The sequence below is a fragment of the Crinia signifera genome, chromosome 6 (assembly GCF_055691185.1).
Source record: "Crinia signifera chromosome 6, ASM5569118v1, whole genome shotgun sequence".
Classification (NCBI taxonomy): domain Eukaryota; kingdom Metazoa; phylum Chordata; class Amphibia; order Anura; family Myobatrachidae; genus Crinia; species Crinia signifera.
In genome coordinates, this window is record NC_139222.1 from 185,482,344 (window position 1) to 185,505,159 (window position 22,816).

General features: G+C 43.7%; 1 protein-coding gene across 1 annotated transcript in view; it reads right to left on the bottom strand.

Annotated features, from left to right (window-relative positions):
* TEKT3 (tektin 3) overlaps positions 1-21,778 on the bottom strand; it is a 50,321-nt gene extending 28,543 nt beyond the window's left edge. Inside the window, exons 1-3 of the mRNA XM_083145533.1 lie at positions 21,655-21,778; positions 13,155-13,748; positions 562-645 (exon numbers count right to left, since the gene is read on the bottom strand). Of these exons, the coding sequence (XP_083001659.1) occupies positions 562-645; positions 13,155-13,733 (663 nt within the window). The 5' untranslated portion in view covers positions 13,734-13,748; positions 21,655-21,778. The remainder of the gene's footprint in view (positions 1-561; positions 646-13,154; positions 13,749-21,654) is intronic.
* Positions 21,779-22,816: the final 1,038 nt, after the last annotated feature.

The window sequence follows — 22,816 nt, forward strand, 5'->3', positions numbered from 1 at the left end:
ATACTAACTCCTTGAGTTGACTGCATTATTTTGCTACTATATACAAGTCTTCAGAGTGCTGCTATTTAAATCTTCACTATTTATCCCTGGAATCAGGGACGGAGGGCAACTGGAGCAGACGTGATTGGTTACACCGTGCTAGTGCCGGTTCCTTGGATCCATATATATATATATATATATATATATATATATATATATATATATATATATAACAAAAGAATGATTGGCGGCACTCAGAGGTCTTTTCAAATGTATATTTGAGCAGAAAAGCTTGACGTTTCGGAGCTTACGCTCCTTTTTCAAAAGCGTGTGGGTAAGATATATAATATATCAAGGGGCCCAGACCATGCACTAATGGATAGTCAAGGCTCTAAATATGGGCCCCCAATAGGACCTTCAGGACCTTAGTCCAACACTGCCAACAAAAATGTCATAGTTAAATAGTCCAAATGGTGCCAGGATAGAGGACTCATACCAAGAGACATTTTCTTGCTTTGCATACCCTCTGTTGCACTGATGTATCTCTCCCCACCTGGGGATGTGGTGAGTTTGTGGTCTTACCTGCAGAAGCTGTTTCTCCACATCATCGTGTACGAGGTCTATAGACATCCGCTTTTCTCTGTGATACAGACATTCCTGAGCTACCTATTAGAAAGTACAAACAATCAGACATTATAATTAAATGACCCTTTTGTAATGACAGCACTGTCAACTCAATAGACACACGCACAACACAACAATCTATGGAGAAAACAAATGCACAGTGATGCATAGTCTTTTCATATCTCTGTGTATAGTTACCTGCATGTAACTGGATACAGCAAATGGACAAAGACTGCAAACGTCAGGTCTGCTGCACTGGGTGCTATACATCAGCACTTTTACACCTGTTAGTAATTTATCCTCTGGCATTCTGACCTTGCAGAGATAATTAGTGGTTTTCTTTTATTCAAGTGCACAATTTGTAAGATCATTTACAAAGTGCAAATTCTTCTTTGAATGGTGTTCAAAGCCTTAATTTCTGCATGTATGCCATACCTACAGTTATAGAAGCTTAACTACAGTGAAGGCAGAGGCTGCCATTTCTATGGGGCCTGGAGGTTTAGGAGGCCACCTGCAGCCAGCCTCGCTGAGTTGCTCAAATCAAACGGAGACAATTTTTTTTATTTTTTACATTTATTGCCACTTTAAACTTACATATAAGGCCCTACAGACCTCTGAATAAAGAAAGCTGAATTCAGTATTAGAATGAATGACCAACAGCCATAAGATTCATTTTTAACAGTTAATGAATTTATTTTCATACAAACTCTACATCATTTTGGGTTTAGGGGGTATACAATATTTTCCAAGATTTACGGTGAAATTTACATTCAACCTATTCAATTAAAGTTCAGTTGGAAAACACACTGATCGGTGAATTAGTCGCCAATCCAAGTGTTTTAGTCGAAACTGTAGCCGCATTCTGCTGATGCATTTTAAACTTTTTACAACATGGAAGCTGCATCAGCAAAAAAATCGCCGCAATTGAATAGGGAAAGTCCATTTTTGGTGGGATAATTGAATACCGCACTTAGTATTTTGCTACTTGAGTAATGCGAGTGTCATACTTGGGAATACTCTATTGCTCCACTACTGCCAATTTTTAGCTATGCAATTGTATACCCCTCATGTCTATGAATGCATTCAGTGCTTCACTTATGCTTATTTGTCAGTAGTATACTTCTTATTGATGATATCAGTGCAATCCAAAATAGTGATCATGGATATGCTGCAAATGAGTCACTTGTACACAATAATGAAAGCTTATTATTTATTAGTACACAAAAGTTATGAACATAGAGGCTCATGGAGCACTGGCAAGTCCGGCATGGGGAATCCACAGCCAGAATAAAGCTTACATTCAATGATGCTGCCGGTATCTGCTCTCCAACTCAGTTTTTCATAGTACCTGAACCCTCTTTGTCTCATGAAAGAGAACACTTAGGATGATTTAGGATAGTTCTTCTCTAATCCAAACACTGGGGCACTGTAAAACTGTATACACACCTAAAGATTCATTTATCCAAACAATCTGGTGGGAACAAAAATCTGTTAATGTATGGGATTAAAGGAAAATTGAACATTTGCTCCCAAACACTGGAAAACCTACAATGTCATTCAGACAAATTGGCTAAATCCCTATGATTTAACAAATGTATCACAATGACTGCTTTTGTGCATTTTCCAGCATTTGGGAGCTAATGGTTGATTGTCATTTGCTCCCATACCAGGTTTTTGTTACCACCAGATGGGTTGGACAGATAAATCAGGGACGGCCGATCGCAGCGCTGGGGGCAAGCCCAGCACCAAGGTAAGCTGCTGGGCTGCCCCCAGTCACTGTGCACCTACCCGGCCCCATCTGCGAGGTGAATAGATGCCGCACACAGGCATCCATTCACCTCCTCCCAGCCTCCCAGAGTACAGCAGACAGCAGCACAGGCTGTTTACGTCTCCCGCCCAACCTCCATCTTGACCGCAGGATGCTGTGGTCCACAGGTTGGGCTTCCCCCATTGATGTAAACGGGTGCCGGGTCCGATGACCAGGCGTACCTGTTTACACTGCCCTCTACCCAGGTCCTTAGCCATGTTCAGCCCAGGTCAGGACCTGGGTAGAAGTCCCGTGTAAATGGACACGGGTTGACCCATTTACACCACAGCTGACCTGGGTCTGACCCACCGCTGACTCTGGTTTTTGGCGGCAGTGTAAAAGGGGTATAATACTATACACGTGTGCTCCACCAAGAAGATATAGAAAACATGCACTGTTAGTGTGTCCTGTGGACCTGTCTTGAGAGGCACTTATTCAGGGTATTAACACCAAGTGTGCTGTTAACTGTGTCATGTTATACTTTAAATTAATTTCTGTTAATCTATGTAATGTAAATTGTGTAACAGATTTACAATCTGTAACAATGTGACACAATCGTTTTACTGTTTGGCCTTTGAGTGTTACTTTAAAGAAAATAATTAAATCCAAAGACTAAGAATACTGTTGCAGTGTTTGTAGCAACTACTGTCTTCTTTGAAGCATCTATTGTTACCTGGCTGTGTCTAGGGTGCATTACAGTACGGCCTGGTTACACTGTTTACTCACTCCCAGGACTCAGCCTAGGGACATTTATGAAGAGACTCGTGCCACAACTTTAGTAATACATTATAAGCATTTGTGTGTATAAAAAGTATTCGGTTTAGAAAATAACTAATATTTAAAGAATATGCCCTTGTTTGGTTTATGTTCACCAAACAAACAAAGAATGGACCCTATAATCAGACACAGAATAGGACTATCAAGGCATGCTGGAACCATAGGTGCCGATTTATGTTTTTGCTGGTGGGTGCTCAAGCCAAAAATATAGGGGAGTGGCTTCATGGGAAAGGGGCGTGGCCACAAAATAATACTGATTTATATTACGCAGCACAGTTGTCTCCAATATTCAAATTATGGCAACAGTGCCAAATACATAAATGGGTACTTGTGTAGTTTCACGGCGCCAGCATGGCGCCGTGCTACTTCCGGGTTCTACACTCGCCACGAAATATGTCAAAAAAAGTAAATTAACTCCATGCCAACATGGATAGTTCATACCTCCACTATCCATGTTGGCATGGAGTTGATTTTAAATAGCGTGGCGAGCGTAGCGAGCCACCGAGCCCGCAGCATGGGCGAGCGAAGCGAGCCCCGCAAGGGGACTCAGACGCACGGCGCCATACTGGCGCCGTGAAACTACACAAGTACCCAAAAATGCCCCCACAGTGTCAAATACATAAATGCCCACACAGTGCAGGTACAAAAATCCAACCCACAGTGCCAAATACATAAATGCCCCCACAGTGCAGGTACAAAAATCCCCCCCACAGTGTCAAATACATAAATGCCCACACAGTGCAGGTGCATAAATGCCCACACAGTACCTGTGTCAGCGACGAGGGAGGGGGAGTGCAGTGGGACACGGGCAGGTGGGCAGCTGCTGAGCGGGTGGGTGCTCATCAATTTCCGTGGATGCTCGGCCCTCAAGCACCCACAGAATCGGCACCTATGCCTGGAACCATATACTGTATACTGCCCTGTGTTGAAAAGCTCTGTATCAGTAGCAGTTTATTGTGTTTTATTTTTTATTTTTATATTACTGAAGTCCCACAAGCTATGTAACAGTTGCATATTTCTCAATAAATATGTGTCCCTGTCCCTGGATGTGAACATTGACAGATGCAAGCAATCTTCAATTACTTACTGCTGCAATAAAAAAATATTATTGCTTTAAAACGCATTTTGCGATTCCAAATGCACCTTATGGTATGTACATACGGGTACAATACGCATGAGATTTTGATTATATAGTGTAGATCTGCAGTATATAATCCAAGTCGCATGTATGTCTGGTGGTTTGCCGTGCGATTCGATCCCGATGCGATCTGATTACATCGTGATCGAATAACAAGCCTAATCAACCGTGTGTACATTACTCTGAATAAGTGTTATATGTGATTATTCATATATAACAAAAATAAACTTTCATTTTAAGTCTCCAGGAAAAAAATCTCATCTTGACTTGTTTATCTGTATATTTCCATAAACATTAATTTGCGTTATAATGCGTGTTTATCCATGTGGAAACATCAGCCATAGATTTCAGTATACCAATTACCAAGTAGTTGCTTCCTATTCAAGTGCCATGGTTTATCCTGTAGTAAGATTTCAACTGTATACATGAAAATCACTGGGAAGCTATGCACCCTTACTGTATGTGTCACATACAAACATTGTGACATATTGGGGTCCGTTTTAAATAATAAAACAGATGAAAATGGCATAGACAAAAAGGATGTTTTATCATGTTGTTATCAGCAGGTATGGAAAAAAGGCTGCAAAGTAAAAATGCTTTAAAAAAAAAAAGTGTTAGTAGTTTATTTGCACAAAATGCAAAGTGAATAAACAGAATCAAAATCGAATTCAAATCAACATTTCGAGTATCAACCCTTTGCCTTCAAAACAGCATCCTCTAGGTACACTTGCACACAGTTTTTGAAGGAACTCAGTAGGGAGGTTTTTCGGTACTCTTTACCTAGAACGGCGCCCACGATTGAAATCGTGGTCATCGCGGGTAAAAATCGCGGTGATCGCGGTAATCGCGGGCATCGCGGGTAAAATTGGATGGTCGCGATGCCCGCGATGACCGCGATCACCGCGATTTTCCCATAGGGAACAATGTTAAAAAAGGCTGATTGACCGCGATTTCACTGTTAAATGGCTCAATTGACCCGATTTGGCCATATTAACCCTGAATTAGGCCCAATTAACCCTTAAATGTCCCCAACAATTTTTAACGCCACCCCACGATCCACGCCAACCCGAAGCGTGGCGAGCGCAGCGAGCCCGCGAGGGGCGGCGGTACGCGTCCTCCGACCTTTTCATGCCCTACTATCCACGTCGGCGTGGTGTGGGAATATAATAGTGTGGCGAGCGCAGCGAGCCACCGAGCCCGAAGCGTGGCGAGCGCAGCGAGCCCCGCGAGGGGACGCGGATACCTTCACAGGTAGACGCGTCCCCTCGCGGGCTTCACAGGTGTCCGGGTCGCCACGGACACCTGTGAAGCCCGCGAGGGGACGCGTATAACTGTGAAGGTATCCGCGTCCCCTCGCGGGGCTCGCTGCGCTCGCCACGCTTCGGGCTCGGTGGCTCGCTGCGCTCGCCACACTATTATATTCTCACACCACGCCGACGTGGATAGTAGGGCATGAAAAGGTCGTAGGACGCGTACCGCCGCCCCTCGCGGGCTCGCTGCGCTCGCCACGCTTCGGGTTCGCGTGGATCGTGGGGTGGCGTTAAAAATTTTTGGGGACATTTAAGGGTTAATGGGCTCTGTGGCCCATTTAACATTGATTCCTATGGCAAAATCGGGTTGATTGAGCCATTTAACACTAAAATCGGGTCCATCGCGACTTTTAACATTGTTCCCTATGGGAAATCGTGAGCATCGCGTCGCGGGCATCGCGGGTACGTTTATGGCCGGCCGCGACGCGACCGACGCGATTTTTCAGGTTTAACATGGTTTTCAATGGGAAAATCGCGGGCATCGCGTCGGTCGCGTCGCGGGCAGGCATAAATGTACCCGCGATGCCCGCGACGGGCGCCGTTCTAGGTAAAGAGTACCGTTTTTTCATATCTCAGAGAACCACAAATCTTTTGCCGATGTACAGTAGCTTGTTCAAATTCTTCGGTCTCTTCATTTAATCCCAGACAGACTCAACGTTAAGATCAGGACTCTGTGGGAGCCATATCATCACTTACATGTATTATTATTATTATTATTGAAAAACTTTTAGAAGCAAAATTACTAGAAATTAAGTCATCTGTGTAGCTCCCAGTGTGACTTCTGAACCTCTCAAAATAGTCGATTTGATGGTGTGTTTTCTCCAGAATGCATGTTTAGCCCCCTAGTTCAATAGGATTCAGATCAATGGTTACACAAGGCCAATTCATAACAGTTAAATGTTTTGGTACTTGTTTCCTAGCACGGCTACAACGATCTTGATCTAGGGCAACGCAGGTAAAAAAATTGCGTCGGTCGCATCGCATGCGGGCAAAAAAATCGCATGCGATGCGACCGACGCGATGCCCGTGATTTCCCATAGGGAACAGTGTAAAATCAATTTAACCAAATCAACATAGGGAACAATGTTAAATGGGCCAGAGACCCCCAAAAAAAACCCTGACCAGTGAAATGGCCCCCCAAAAATAGTTAAAACGCCACCCCACGATCAACGTGAACCCGAAGCGTGGCGAGCGCAGCGAGCCCGCAAGAGGCGGCGGAACGCGTCCTCCGACCTTTTCATACCCCCACTATCCACGTCGGCGTGGAGTTGAGAAAAGATTAGTGTGGCGAGCACAGCGAGCCCCGCGAGGGGACGCGGATACCTTCACAGGTAAACGCGTCCCTTCGCGGGCTTCACAGGTATCCGCGTGCGCTCGCCATGCTTCGGGCTCGGTGGCTCGCTGCGCTCGCCACACTAATCTATTCTCAACTCCACGCCGACGTGGATAGTGGGGGTATGAAAAGGTCGGAGGACGCGTACCACCGCCCCTCGCGGGCTCGCTGCGCTCGCCACGCTTCGGGTTCACGTTGATCGTGGGGTGGCGTTTACTATTTTTGCGGGGCCATTTCACTGGGGGGTTTTTTGGAGTCTCTGGCCCATTTAACATTGTTCCCTATGTTGATTTGGGTAAATTGAGGCATTTTACATTGTTCCCTATGGGAAATCGCGGGCTTATTTTGGCCGCATACGATGCGACCGACGCAAATTTGACTTTTTCAATGCATTTCAATGGGAAATCGCGGGCATCGCGTCGGTCGCATCGCAGACCATTAAAAATTACCCGCGATGCCCACGATTATGGCCGTGCTAGGAAACAAGTACCAATGTTTTATTATTGTCCTTTTGTATGTGCTTTTAGCTCTGAGTTTCGTGTCTTTTTCTTGTTGAAGGCCCAATGACCTGCAACTGAGACAGAGCATTCCGACACTGGACAGTATGCATGGTTCCAGAATGCCTCCATAGTCCTGAGATTCATAGTTCCCTGCATAGATTCAAGGCACCCATTGCAAGATGCAGCAAAGCAGCCCCAAATCATAATTGTCCCCCCCCCCCCCCCCATACACACACACACCACATGTTAAGTGCTTTTTTCATTTGAAAGCTTCATTTTTTTCATCTGTGAACATAGAGCTGCAGTGACCTGCCAAAAAGCTCTACTCTTGACTCCCCTGTCCAAAGGGTATTCTTCCAGAAACATTGTGATTTTTATATTCATTTCAGTCTTTTTTTTTGGTTTGTTTCTTTATAAGTGGCCTCCCCCTGGTACTTATTCTATGGAGCCCACTGTCACTCACAAAGACGACATACTATGAGTTGAGTTGAGTTCACTTTGTACTTCTCTGGAAGCTTTGCTTGGCTCTTTTCTCCCATTTTCACTATCTTTAGGTTTTAATCTGGGGTCAATATTCCTCTTGCAGCCATGTCCATGTAGGTTGCTACCATCCCTTGAGCTTTATACCTCTTAATAATATGTGCAACTGAAGTCACAGCAACATCAAGCTGCTTGGATATGGTCTTATAACCTTTACATTTAATATGCTCGTCTATAAGTTACATTGTGATCTACCCAGACAACTATCTCCTTTGATTTCTCTATACAGAGTGGAACACATGAGGATAATATTTTTTTGTCTATTTAAATAGGCTGAATGAATGATGAGAAGATTATAGACATGTGTGATACTAATTCAAGAAAGCAATTTGTTTGAATGATCAATATGGTCCAAATATTTATAATCTTTTCTAAAGGGTACAAATCTGTCCATGCTATTTTAGAAGATCTTTTAGAAAAAAGATGGACTCACTGATGTAGCTCTGTATATAGATATTAAATAGTAGTTCAAATTTATTTTTAACAGGACATTACCGCCTTTTGTACTGTATATGATTGTTTAAAACACTGGTGAGCCATTATAGGTTGGCAGTTCACACATGGGCCTTTGAGGAGTCATATGAGTCCCACTTTACATTAAAAATTGTTCCTCTTAGGTACTTTTAGCAATTATAATATAACAAATTGATCACATTGATACCCCTTTCAGACAGCAAAATTCAGGGTCCCACTGGGACTTTGAAATGGTTCAGTCCCGGTGAAACCCTGCATTTTGGTCCGTTCAGACAATATTGCTGGTTCGCTGACGTCATCAGGGGGCGCGGCAGAACGGCGGAGAATCATCAGAGGGCGCGAAAGGAGGCAGAGCTTAGAGTTGGTACTGCTCAAAGCACTGCCTCCTCCATTGGTGTGAACAGGCAACAGGTCGCTCGACCCTATTAACCCGTTCACACCGCAAAGCAACAAACCGGTAAGAACCCTTCTTTTTTACCGGTTCGTATTGCCATGTTGCTACCCGTTTGTGGGACCAGGTAACCCCTTTCACACCGCACCAATTACCGGGTCGAACTGGCAAGAAACCGGCATGAACCCGGTAATTAGGTGCGATGTGAAACAGGTTTGATGTGCACAGTTTATGTGGAAATCTGGGACTGGTCAGTGTTTTAACAGTGAGAACACAGAGGTCACATGTCTATGTAGCCAGTTAAGCCCAGTTTACACGGTGAGATATTGGCTGATGGCCAATTTTGACTAGGTGCACAAGAGATTTTGGCTAGATGCACCGGACATTTTGACTGATCTAGTCAAAATTGCTTTGCCTGCACAGTCATAGCATAGTAGGCAATATTGACTAAGCAGGAGAAAAACTTGGAGATTTTGGCTAACCTTCTTGGGGATGTTCAAAATCTCCTGCCAAAATCTCACCGTGTGTACACCAGTCTGTATTCGGATGTTGATGTCATAGACAGATCAGAGTGTAGTACTAAAGTCTATGCAAGCAGGATAGTCTGTGATTGTACTGTCAGAGTTAGGGCAGTACAGTTACATAGCCTGTGTAGTATTGTGGATTATATAGTGATTATTTCGTATTCTGTGAATGGATAGTACTGTTGCAGAGTGAGCAGGGTAGATTTTCATTTTACTAGGCCCAAGATAAAACATTTCTTGGATTGCTTCACTTGTAAATATTTTCTAGCTTACAGTATGCAGTACATGCAGCCACTATCATTAACCATATGCCTGGGTAGTTGCTTCAGCCTGGCCTGTCCCTGACATGGTCACATCTGATGCAACCAGTCAGAAATGACCATTCAGCATTTGATCTGGCAGCCTGCCCCCCCCCCCCCCCCACACACACACAGCTGCAGACAGTGGCAACAATAGGGCGAAATGCTAAATAAGCTGCCCTTACCTTCCCTATGTACACCAGAAGCTGCTAAGAGGAGCTGCCACCACAAAATGCAAGTTCACAAAAGTTGCACTGTTCCGTTCATCAATGGTTTAAATATTTACATCTCTTGACCATTGATGTCTAACGGTTAGTCCTGCTGGACTGACATGAAAAAAAAAAGATATGGAGGTGACTGCGCTAATGAACAAATTATGGTATGGTGCTCAAATCAATATTTAGGATATTTAATATACAATTTATAGAATACAATGTACAATAAAAAAAATTATTTAAAAAGATTTTGAATTTTCCTAAAAATGAGGGAGGGGAGGGGGAAAGAGGGAGGATATCAGGGGGTGACTTGACTGGTTTAATAGTCCATATGGTACCGTATTTTTGGGCCAGTTGGTTAAGTGGTAGTCCTTTTCCGTTTAGGGTAACACCTCACTGTTGTTTGGTGGAATTGGTGGCTCCGATTAACCCCGTGGGCTGTCCCAATGGAGGGTGCAAGATCTCCTGCAGATTCTGTAGCCCAATAGATGGTATGGGGTATCTCTGGGTGTTTGTAGATCCCAGGAGGAGTTTTGAGTCCAACAAGCCAAAATTTCTGCAGAGGTTAAACGGTTTTGTAGCGGAAGTGTAGAGGTGGATGCAGTCAGTCAGCCCCCTATAGGAGCGAAACGCATTCGTGAATCACCTGGGGCTGACTGACTGGATATCCTCCCTTTTTCCCCCTCCCCTCCCTCATTTTTAAGAAAATTCAAAATCTTTTTAAATCATTTTTTTATTGTACATTGTATGCTATAAATTGTATATTAAATATCCTTAATATTGATTAGAGCACCATACCATAATTTGTTCATTAGCGCAGTCACCTCCATATCTTTTTCTGTTTGTCTATATTGGGGAGTGACACCCCCATTTTTTGTACTGCCGCTTGACCACACAGCTCTATCTCCTGCGCCTCCACTAAGATAACCCAGTTATCTTATTTTCTTTCTTCACCTGTTGCCCATGAAAAACAAAATGTGGCTGCCAGTGCCAGCAGGCCGCTGCGGCTCCCCTGTGACATCGCTGTGGCATCCCAGGGAGCCACAGTGCACAGTTTGCGAACCACTGACCTACAGTATGTTCATTTAAAATATGATGGATATAATTTTAATAGATGTTATTGACGTAATACAATCATAAACACACTGAGAATTTGAGGTTTTTGGAAAAAATATTAGCTAGCTAAGTGGTTAAATTCCTGCATATGTACTCTGTGCATCCTAAAAGTCTAAATCTGCTCCTCACCTCCATAGTACCGGGAATAGGTGGTAGTGAGCTCTCTTCGGGCCCTGTCCATCACCACACAGCCTTATGCCTAGGGCCTATGGCAGTCTGACTGCAAAATCTCTCCCTAACCATACAGCAAAAACACAGTTGGGAGGAGTGCTGTTATCTAACAGGACAGCAAAAGGTGTGCGGAGTCCACGAGGCCCACTCTGTGTTCCGTACTAGCCAGGCAGATATCCCTGAGATGCTGTGGGCTCAAAGTTTCACAAAAGTTAATGAAAACTTCTATATACTCTGACATTGAGCGTCAGGGTAAAGATCAAAAATGTAAATTGGTTAGAAAATGTTGGGCCTTCCACAATTTAGAACAGTTTTTGGCTTTGTAGGGTGCTTTTTTATTCTTGGTAACAATGGGGGTTATTCTGGTTCTCACACTGTGAATTTGCATGCAAGTGTGATGTTTTATAAATGCGCATGCGCATTTCTGCGCATGGGCATGTGCCGGGCACGTGCAGTCATGGCGACAGAGTGTTTGCCGGGGAGATACCCACCCAAGACTGTGGGTGGGGTGAGGGGGGGGGGGGGGGGGGGCATTGGGCCAGGGGATTCGCCTAGCATTGGGTGATGGGTACGCCCAGCATTTCATGGGCGTTCCTATGAATATGCTGGGCGTTCCCATGGAAAATCGCCCAATGATGTGGGTGCGAGGGCGGGCAGCTTACATCATCGGATGCCCACCCAGTTTCTGTCAAGTGTGCACGCAAATCTAAGTGACTCGAGAGTCACTTAGATATGTGTGCACCTTCCACATCATTCGACAGCGACTATCTAATGATGTGGGTGTTTCCCCATAGGCAACGAATAGAGGTTTGTGTTAAACATCCATTCACAGCCATGCAGGGGAACCCGGCATGCGAGTGAGTGGGGGGGCGGTCAGACCTGCGAGTGGCAGGCTGCATCTGGGGGACTCGCAAGGCTGCAAATGTAGCAGCCTTGCACGTCAACCAGAATACGGGCCAATTTTCAAGATGGTGTTTCCATGAGAGACCAATAAATCTGGTATGAAGGCTATTAGCAATTCATTCAGTCTACCTTGTATTGCCTGTTTCTCTAGTAACACTTTAGAGATTACAATTGTATAAGTGGTATTTATTTGTCTGTCTTCTATACTCTTTCATAAAATGCAACTAATCCCAGGTTAAGCATTATGTTTAGTAATGGATTATGTACGTAATTACTTCTAGCAGACTTATTTATTATTTATTTATTTGCAGTTTCTTATATAGCGCAGCAGATTCCGTTGCGCTTTACAATAGTAAACAGTGATAAAACAAACTGGGTAACAACAGACAGACATGGAGGTAGGAGGGCCCTGCTGCAAGCTTACAATCTATAGGGATATAGGAGGGAAACACAAGGACAGGCACCAGTAATAGCATAGCAGTCCCACAAGGTTACAAGTCCAGAAGGGAAGCTATATAATACATAAGTGCCTCAGAGGGTTATGCGTGTAGAACTTAAATATGATAGGCTTGCCTGAAGAGGTGAGTTTTCAGGGAACGCTTGAAAGTTTGGAGGCTAGCGGAGAGTCTAATTGTGCATGGAAGGGCATTCCATAGGATGGGAGCAGCCCGATGAAAGTCCTGTAATAGTGAATGGGAGCTAGTGATCCGCTCAGATGAGAGACGCAAATCTTGTGCAGAGCGGAGTGGTCGAGATTTACAAACATAACACTCTCTTATTATATACAAAGCAGTCTATCATTGTTTATCCCCACTTGAATGTCACCATTCAGATGTAGAACTGTTAAGGGATGGTACCAGTCTTCTGTATACTCATTTTAGATTCTGATTTAAAATTAGCAGGTAATTATGCTGTTTTATTAATATAGAAGTGCCAAATACTGCTGTTCACTGCTGTTGGTAAGGTTAGTTATTTTACAACCTATTAAATGATAGTAATGGTAGTAATAAAATCAAAATTTCAATATCTTCAAACTAAAAAAATGCACATTACCTGTAGAGGTCCTTCTGTTTCTGCAAGTGCCCTTTCCAACCGTCTCTTCACCTCAGACAAGGCATTTGTTTCACCAATTATCTGGTCAATTTCATGATTGATCTCAGATCTCCAAAAAGCTATGTCATTAACTCGTTCTCCCAAATCTTTACTAGTGTCATTCTGGACCTTTCTTGTCTTCTGGTCCTTCTCTTGAATGAGTCGACTGGTGTCCACACGTAATCTTTCCGCACTACGCCTGGAAGATTCAGATTCTCTATAATTATTCTGACTTGATTTGTACCAGTCATCTGGAGTGTATCTAGTAAAAAGTGCTGTTCTGTTGGCAGGGAAAGAGAGGCTTTGCGCTGGTTTAAGACCTGGAGCACTCTTGGAGAGTGGAGCTAGTGTAGGCGTTGTAGATGCAACCTTATAATATGTACTTGGTCTCCATGGCAGACTCAAGCTATGGCTTAGAGTATAGTGTGGGAATCGGTTCTTGTAACTTGAAGCCATTGTAGATATGGCTGGTAGAAAATTAGCGGATGTTGGCCTAGGGCGAGCATAAGTTGCCGTTAAGGTGGAACCAAGAAGTTCCATGATGAACGCTGTTGCCTATACAGAAAAATAGATATTGTTTCAATTAAAATATGATCAATCTATAATTTCATCAGCTGCGTAATTACTACTTTGATTAATTAAGACATAGCATATACCAAAACCAACCATTAGCATAAGACAAATATCTACTCATCAGTATGACAAAGTATAAGCGATAAAATAATACTACTATTCAGTTATTTTATAAATATAGGGATGAAAATATTCTGAAAGAATGACAGCACTGCACATTGTGGCTGATTTATGCTCATGTATACCACAAAAAAAAAAAAAAAAAAAAAAAACAAGTGACTTTGTATCTGACATGCTGTAATTCAAGGGTAGGAAATACATTTATATTTTTCTGTGTAAAGGTAAATATTGACTGCTTTTGCATGTAGCCCATAAATGTTTAAGGCAGTCATCACAAAATTGTCAAATTGCCCCAATCCGTCACTGATGTGGGAAGCTTGAGTCTCTCTGCACTTTACATTTACCCCACCTGCAGCATGGTTTTGCCCAGTTGCTTGCTTTTTTACTTTACTTACGAACATGAATAAGGTCTATTATGCCCTCATTAAAAATGTTTCATTTTAGAATGCCATATGCAAGTGAATCCCAAGCTGTGTGCCTAGGCACCTTGGGGTGCCTTGAGACTCTTGTAGGGGTGCCTCAGGTTGGTGGACAAGACCAAATCAAACTATTTATGATCAAAGGGATAGGAAAAACCATTGCTGGTGGCTCCCAATCACAAACCATCAGAAACACAACTGTACACCATCACACGTAAAAGACCATGGGGATGACAAGTAGACAGAATTTTTAAAACATTTCTCAATGAACTTTCATCTTTGGGGTGCTATGAAAAAAATGCCTATACTCTCGGGTGCCGTGATTAAAAAAAATTATTCTGACTGACAGGATGCTGACTGTAAGTATGCTGGGGTGGGTTAGGCTGTCTAGGTTTAGGCACTAGGGGAGATGGCTTAGTGTAAGGCTGAGAGAACAATGAGTGATATCATTTAAAATATTACTAACTGTTTATGGGGCTTAAGGGGGGAATTCAATTAGATTTGCCCGGCCAGACGAAAGCCTGATTCGTCTAAAAGTGCTCGCTACCTATGGTGTAACGAGCACTTTTGACCAAGAGGTAGAGTGCTAAAAATGTGCGTCAGTGTCCTCCTGGCACTTGATTAAATTTCCGCCTAAATGTTAAATGAAAGGAGTTGAAATATAATTTGAAACATATATAAAGAGTAAAACTAGTTTTTTGGTGAGGCATAAACAACACAGGAACTTTGTACGCAATAAGTGGACCTAGAGCTGATGTGGAACCAAAAATACCAGCATGTCCTGCAACAGTTTTATCATGTCCAAATAGTAAATCTATGGCAGGGCATAGTGGGATTCGTAGTTCTACCGTAAACTTTAAACTAATGACTTCCTAAATCATAATAGACTGGGAAAAAAGAAATTTTAGTAAATGATAGCTACAATTACCCACTAATAAAGAGCATGTCAGCATTCATTAATTGTTTGCAACTCTCTGGCAATAAGAGCTCATGTTTCACCTCTACTTCTCTCTATTGTCTCCCTCTAGATTCAATAGCCACCCATGGGGATTAGTGTTCTCCCTGCATTTAAAACCCTGTAGCAAATACATTCTGAGAACAATAAACACTTCAATATTCTATAAATATTTCCTCACTAGTGCTACAACTGTAACTAATAGTAATATAGAGCCGTGGTTCTTAAACTCAGTATATATAGGAACTCAACCAGGTCACTCAGGAGGTGCACAGGTGTATTCATTACTCACTGACACCTTTAAATAGATCCACAGGTGGAGCTAATGTTTCATTTATGATTCTATGAGGCTTGCTGGAGGTTTCCCGTACTCATGTTGGGTCAGCTGCTCAAGGGGACATTGTCTTCCTTTGCAATGCTGCTGTGGGGGACAAATGTCCCCACTGTGGAAAAACTGCTACCCAAGGTGTGGTTACCAGCACCGCACAGCTGTTCTTATTTATTTATTTATTTTTGAGAGGGTGCAACCATGTCTCCTTGGCCTGGTGACACCTCCTTCAGTACCCAGGCTTATGGTTATTCTCAGTGGCCCTGCACAGATCTACAGTAACATGGTGCCCCCCCCCCCAAAAAAAAAGTAGAACGTTGAGACTAACTCCTGCAACCGTGAATATTCTTCACTTTCTAAACTAAATGACCCCACTTCCTCCTCAGATTATAGAGAAGGCCTATGCCTTTGCTTTTCTGTGTCTTCACAAACTTTTGTTGTCAGTCATTAAGGACTATGCTTTTAAATGACTTACAATATTTACAGAAAAGAGTTCATTGCCCCATATATATATATATATATATATATATATATATATATATATATATTATGGCCAGTAAATAGTAAAGTATTTTCATCTATAATGCATTTGCCTGGAATAGGAAACCTGTGGATCATCAACCGCTAAGGAACTATAAGTCCCAGTATGTGCTGGGAACTTCTGGCTGCCAGTTCATGCATAGAATTGTAGTGAAACTACAGCTGGAAAGCCAAATGTTGCCCTGTAATTAACAGGAGGATTATTTTTAGGCTTGCATTAATTATTAATACAGTAAAGTCATTATTTCCTATAGTGTACAGTATATGGCACTTAATGGCATTATTATATTGTGCACAAATAGAGTAATACAATTATCACTGTCGCTGTCAAGTAACATCTCTCAGCTATTGTGGTGTGTGTGTGTGTGTGTGTGTGTGTGTGTGTGTGTGTGAGTAAAATGACTTACAATTGTGGGCCTGCCATATGTCTGGTGCAAATTAGGTACTCTTTACCTAGAACAGCGCCCACGATTGAAATCGTGGTCATCGCGGGTAAAAATCGCGGTGATCGCGGTAATCGCGGGCATCGCGGGTAAAATTGGATGGTCGCGATGCCCGCGATGACCGCGATCACCGCGATTTTCCCATAGGGAACAATGTTAAAAAAGGCTGATTGACCGCGATTTCACTGTTAAATGGCTCAATTGACCCGATTTGGCCATATTAACCCTGAATTAGGCCCAATTAACCCTTAAATGTCCCCAACAATTTTTAACGCCACCCCACGATCCACGCCAACCCGAAGCGTGGCGAGCGCAGCGAGCCCGCGAGGGGCGGCGGTACGCGTCCTCCGACCTTTTCATGCCCTACTATCCACGTCGGCGTGGTGTGGGAATATAATAGTGTGGCGAGCGCAGCGAGCCACCGAGCCCGAAGCGTGGCGAGCGCAGCGAGCCCCGCGAGGGGACGCGGATACCTTCACAGGTAGACGCGTCCCCTCGCGGGCTTCACAGGTGTCCGGGTCGCCACGGACACCTGTGAAGCCCGCGAGGGGACGCGTATAACTGTGAAGGTATCCGCGTCCCCTCGCGGGGCTCGCTGCGCTCGCCACGCTTCGGGCTCGGTGGCTCGCTGCGCTCGCCACACTATTATATTCTCACACCACGCCGACGTGGATAGTAGGGCATGAAAAGGTCGTAGGACGCGTACCGCCGCCCCTCGCGGGCTCGCTGCGCTCGCCACGCTTCGGGTTCGCGTGGATCGTGGGGTGGCGTTAAAAATTTTTGGGGACATTTAAGGGTTAATGGGCTCTGTGGCCCATTTAACATTGATTCCTATGGCAAAATCGGGTTGATTGAGCCATTTAACACTAAAATCGGGTCCATCGCGACTTTTAACATTGTTCCCTATGGGAAATCGTGAGCATCGCGTCGCGGGCATCGCGGGTACGTTTATGGCCGGCCGCGACGCGACCGACGCGATTTTTCAGGTTTAACATGGTTTTCAATGGGAAAATCGCGGGCATCGCGTCGGTCGCGTCGCGGGCAGGCATAAATGTACCCGCGATGCCCGCGACGGGCGCCGTTCTAGGTAAAGAGTACCGCAAATTATACTGTATACTGCTGGAGGCATATGTGGTAAAGTGAAGTTCTTCCACTCATCTTGTGTTCTATCAATGTAAAATAATGACATACGTGTTTTCTAAAATGTAATATCTATTTGCTCATAAAGGCCCGTTTACTAAGGATCACATATAAAATGCAATCTGGTGGGGATCTTACAGTCCAGGATCGCATTGCAATATGCGATCATAACACCAAGACAGGGGCTTCTAAAGGAGTCCATCCCTGTGATATGTTGTGCTGGGTGTAGGGCTGGGTGTAGGGGAGTCTGCAGAAGCGCGGTTAATGCTGACCCCGCTCATAATACTGCCTTGCTGGCAATGCAGTAAGTAGACATAGGCTACAATGAGTTACCGCTGCAAAACCTTATGCAATGCTGCCAAAAAGATACTTATAGTGGATGCAGCTGCGAACGGGGGGGTTGGGGGGATCTCGATACCTGCTGCGGTCCCTCATCATACATTTCAGAAGTATTTCATATTTGCGTCTAAACCACAAAAAAGTGTGTTTTCGGGGAATAAGTCGCAAATATTAAATGATAAATGGGCCCCTAAACTTTTGTTTATGCTGAAAAAAAATAATAAAACAGAAAAGCACTTTATCCTGTTCTCATATTCATAAAAAAATGACAAGTTACTATTAAAGGTGCAGTCCCCTAATGGGCCCTACATGCGGCTGACGAGCGTTCTAAGCAATGCAGCTTCGAACGCAGAACGCTTGGTCTCAGCAGAGCGCTGTGTGCTGAGGGAGGTGTTGGGGTCAGTGTTCTCCGTTGAAAACCCTGCGTTTTCAGGCATTTTCTGAGTGATTTAGTAAAATCGCCCAGAAAATGCCTGAAAGTCAGCCAGTGTGTGGGGCCCATTACACAGAGGCCAGATCTCTCACATGTTAAACATACATGTTGGATGTACAGTACATGGAGTTAATGGATAGATCCTATAGGGAACATATACAATCAGATGGTCATCATCGGACTAAATTTACTAGACAATCATCCTGTTCAACATTGAATAATCATCTCATTTATTTATTTATAGTTATAGTTTATATAGTGCACACATAATTCCGAAGTAAATATTTGGTCAATAACATTATTTGCTGCAGTGGAGCTTGCAATCTATGAACCTAATTTAGATTTCAACGCAGCTTTTCTAAGCTCACATCTAAGCTGCGGCAGCCAGTTTGAGTAACCTGAAGGTTATGCAGATTGCCAATGGTCCCACAGAGTGATCAGATGCTGCATCGTCGGACGCAGCAGCGGATTACACATGCAGGCAGGATGCATCTATTTAAACCAGAGACCTTTGGCTGCAGGCTGCATAGCTTATGTTAGCCTCACTGCTGCATCCAAGGACGTGAATCAGAATCCAAATAACCTAACTGTACGTTATTGGATTGTGGTTGGAATCCGAGCACCACCGGATGGGGAAACAAAAACTCCACACAGATAAGGTCTTGCTGGGATCAACATGAGACCTCAGTGCTATGAGGCAGTAATGCTAACCATTACACCAATGGTGCTGCCCCAATTTATGTCTAATGCTACCTCATTCACATTTTTGGGGCAGATTTAAAGTATGAGGCAGCCGCACGTTTGTCTTTTGGCGGTCACTCATATGTAACTTTATGCAAATGCAACTACAAAGCCCATTCCGTGCATCCGAATGGGCAAGGATAAGACTCCTACTGTCAGCTTCTGTAGTCACAGAAATATCAATTTGTGCGCCTTAATTGCAGATGCAGTTTCTCCAAAGTGAACAACTGAGCATCTGAGTACACAAACACAGAGTGACACGCCTGAGGTACTACCACAACACTCACCTAAATTGGACCATCGCATTGTGATTGTTTTGCTACCTCTCAGTCACCGCCCAGGAAGCCTGCGCCGTGTGACATATGCACAGCCACAGAAGTAAAAGAAAAGCACTCCGCTGTGTCCCACATTGGCAAGGCAACTCCGAATCAGGCCCTATGTGTCTAGCAAATATTAAATCCAGCAATTATAAACTGGCAACAGCACATTGTTACAGTATGCAATATTAGTTGTAGGGCCAGACTGACTTGCCTCTGTACTACATGTCTCTGTACACCATGCCTCTGTATGGTTATAGTACAGGGGGTCAACAATAACTAGGCCGACAGTTACTAGGTCAACCACTAATTGTCAACATACCAGAGGTGGACAATGACAGAAGGTCGACAGAAGCTTAAAGTAGATATGGGCATGGTCAACGCAGTTTTTGTTGTATATGTCGACATGGACACATATAATCACACCGCGTCCCATCGCATGGCTCGCTGCGCTCGGCACACTATTATATTCTCACTCTATGCCACTTGGATAGTAAAGTATGAACCAAGTCGATCTAAACAAAAAAACATGAAAAACCCGTTTCAACCTTTTGAGTGTCGATCATGTCCCTGTCGATCTTAAACTTGTCGACCTTCTGTCATTGTTGACCGAAGGTATGTCAACCATTCTTAGGTGTCGACTTAGCCACTAGTGACCAATAGCAGTCCACCTAGTGACTGTCGATCCAGGGACCGAATTCTGTACATGCCCCAGTACTCAGGCTGGGCCGGGGGGCAGGGTGCCATTTCCCCCCGGGCCGCTTACCCAGTTAGTGCTGTGGGCCGTGACGCTGTCCATTGTATTCCTTCCTGCATTTAACACTTCTCCTGAGTGTCAACTGCTCCGCGGCTACAGAAAAATGGCAGCCGGCCCCCTGCACTGTGTCCTCAGTGCCGAACAACTGCCTTGACTGCCTCCAGCAACAGCCAAATATGAGTCAATCTGCACGTATGACCGAGGACGGAGGGGGAAGAGAGGAGATGGCAGGTTCAGACTCGGACACATGCTGCTTTAGCAAACTGCAGTTAGCAGCGTGAAGATAGGTGCAGGGCTGGGGAGGTCGGGTGTCTGTGCCTTGTTTTATTGTTTTAATAGGATGAGGTGCCTATATATATATATATATATATATATATATATATAGCTATGTATGTGTGAACCTGTGGAGTACTGTTGTTTTTATACATGGGAGCAGCCTGTGTTGTCCTCCTGTTCTTATGCAGGAGGAGCAGCCTGTGGTGTCCTTGTATTATGCAGATGGAGCTGCCTGTAGTGTCCTGTTTTTGTTGTTGTTATTATTATGCAGGTGTTTTTCCCAGCCCCAGTCCAGAGCACAGGCCCATAAGAACACCCCCCCACCCCCCCCCCCCCCCTGCACCATTTTTTTTTTGACCGATCACGCATTGCGATCGTAACTTCGGTGGGGTGGGGGTTCTTATGGGCCTGTGCTCTGGACTTGCCCCCTAGGCTAAAAGTTGCCAGTCAGCCCCTGCCTGTACTACATCTGGAATTAACCTCAACAAAATCAGGGTGAGAGATGTAGCACAATAATAAAATGACCAGAATGTAAATCTTACAACCTTTCATTTGTTACTAAAATAAGCTAAAGAAAAATAAGGATAATTAAAAGACCACATTCACCTTTGACACCATCGCAAACTGAATAAATTCTTTTAAAATCAATAAAATAAATACTAGTACCACTTACAGTACCTACATATTACATTCTTACAGAGTGGTATACTAATTCATAATGGTAAAATGACAAAATGATACAGTGACACCCTGCATTCCATCGCTTGATGAGCACATCACTGGGTTTGTAAATGAGACTGAAATTCAATAGTGTATATGTCTCTGCCATTTGCTGCACTTTTGAGAAATAAATATCACATATAATAATGAAGTGTACCAATACGCTGTATTCTGTATTACTGTCTCTGTAGATGTTTGTGTGTGTATATATTATAGAACTATATGATGATGATCTGATCTTACACATAAATTGCATTCGATACTAGTATTTATACATTGCCACCAGGACACACATTGGTTTTACAAATAGATGTATTTTTGTATAATGTGCTGTATGTATGTGTGCAGGCAGGGACTCACCTGCAGCAGGTGAGTAGACAGGTACTAGTGTACTCCTCTGGCTGCTCCTCCTGCTGACACCAGACCTCAGCATCACAGCAAAGCCGGCTCATACACATACACAGGCGTCGTGCTCCACCTTTATAAAGTTTCAGATTGACGCGCCAAGTGACCACTGTGCGTGCAGCATAGACAGAGCGGGGCGGGACGTAGCCAATAGCTGGCCAATAGCTTTGCCTGCAACGGGGCACTAGAGTTCCCATGGACGCCGCATTGTACCTAGCAACCGGAGTTAGTGATCTGGCTGAGAACTTGCTGGGGGGTGAGGAAGACATGACTGGGCAGGAATAGAGGGGTCTCTCATCCCTGGGCTTAGTTTGATAGATGATTACCATTCATCACAGCATTACTGTACGCTTATATATCTACAGTGTGTAGATCTAACTACAAATCATCTCAGTACATACATTATACAGTGTGCATGTAGAGGGAAGTAAGTAGAGAATTCTTTTTTATGCATGCTGAGCATAATGTGCATATTGCTATACAAGGAAAGTCTGTATTGTTACTAAATTAGCAATATGTATATAAATATACATGCACGTAAATACAAACTTTAGAGTCAGGACAGCTATAGTTAGTTACAAGTAGGTGTAGCTGTTTTTCTGTAAATGACACTGATAAAAGGCCTTATTTGCTATTCAGAAGCTTGAATAGGAAACCGTTCAATTGGGATTTGAGATGTTTGAAAATTCTATTTCAATTTTTTTTTTATTCACCTTTTCTTACTAAATCTGGGGTCAGCCGGACACTACAAGCTCAGGAATGCAGAGTTTGATGTCCGGTCCGGCATTCCAGGGTCTTGTTCGGGGCCTGGTGTTAACTTTTACCCATACCCGGGGATGGAGAGATTACAGCCTCCTGATATGGTCCAGGGATGAGATACTGTAATAACCAGAACGGTCAAAACCATTTATGGAGATTGTAATCTCTTCCTCCCAGCCTCCCCAATGACTGCTGTCACTTTTTGTTTTACATATCCTCCAACAGGACCCATTCCATTAGGAACAAAATACTCTGAATCTGGACTTCCATTTATTTATTTATTTATTAACAGTTTCTTATATAGCGCATACATATTCTGCAGCGCTTTACAGAGAATATTTGAACATTCACATCAGTC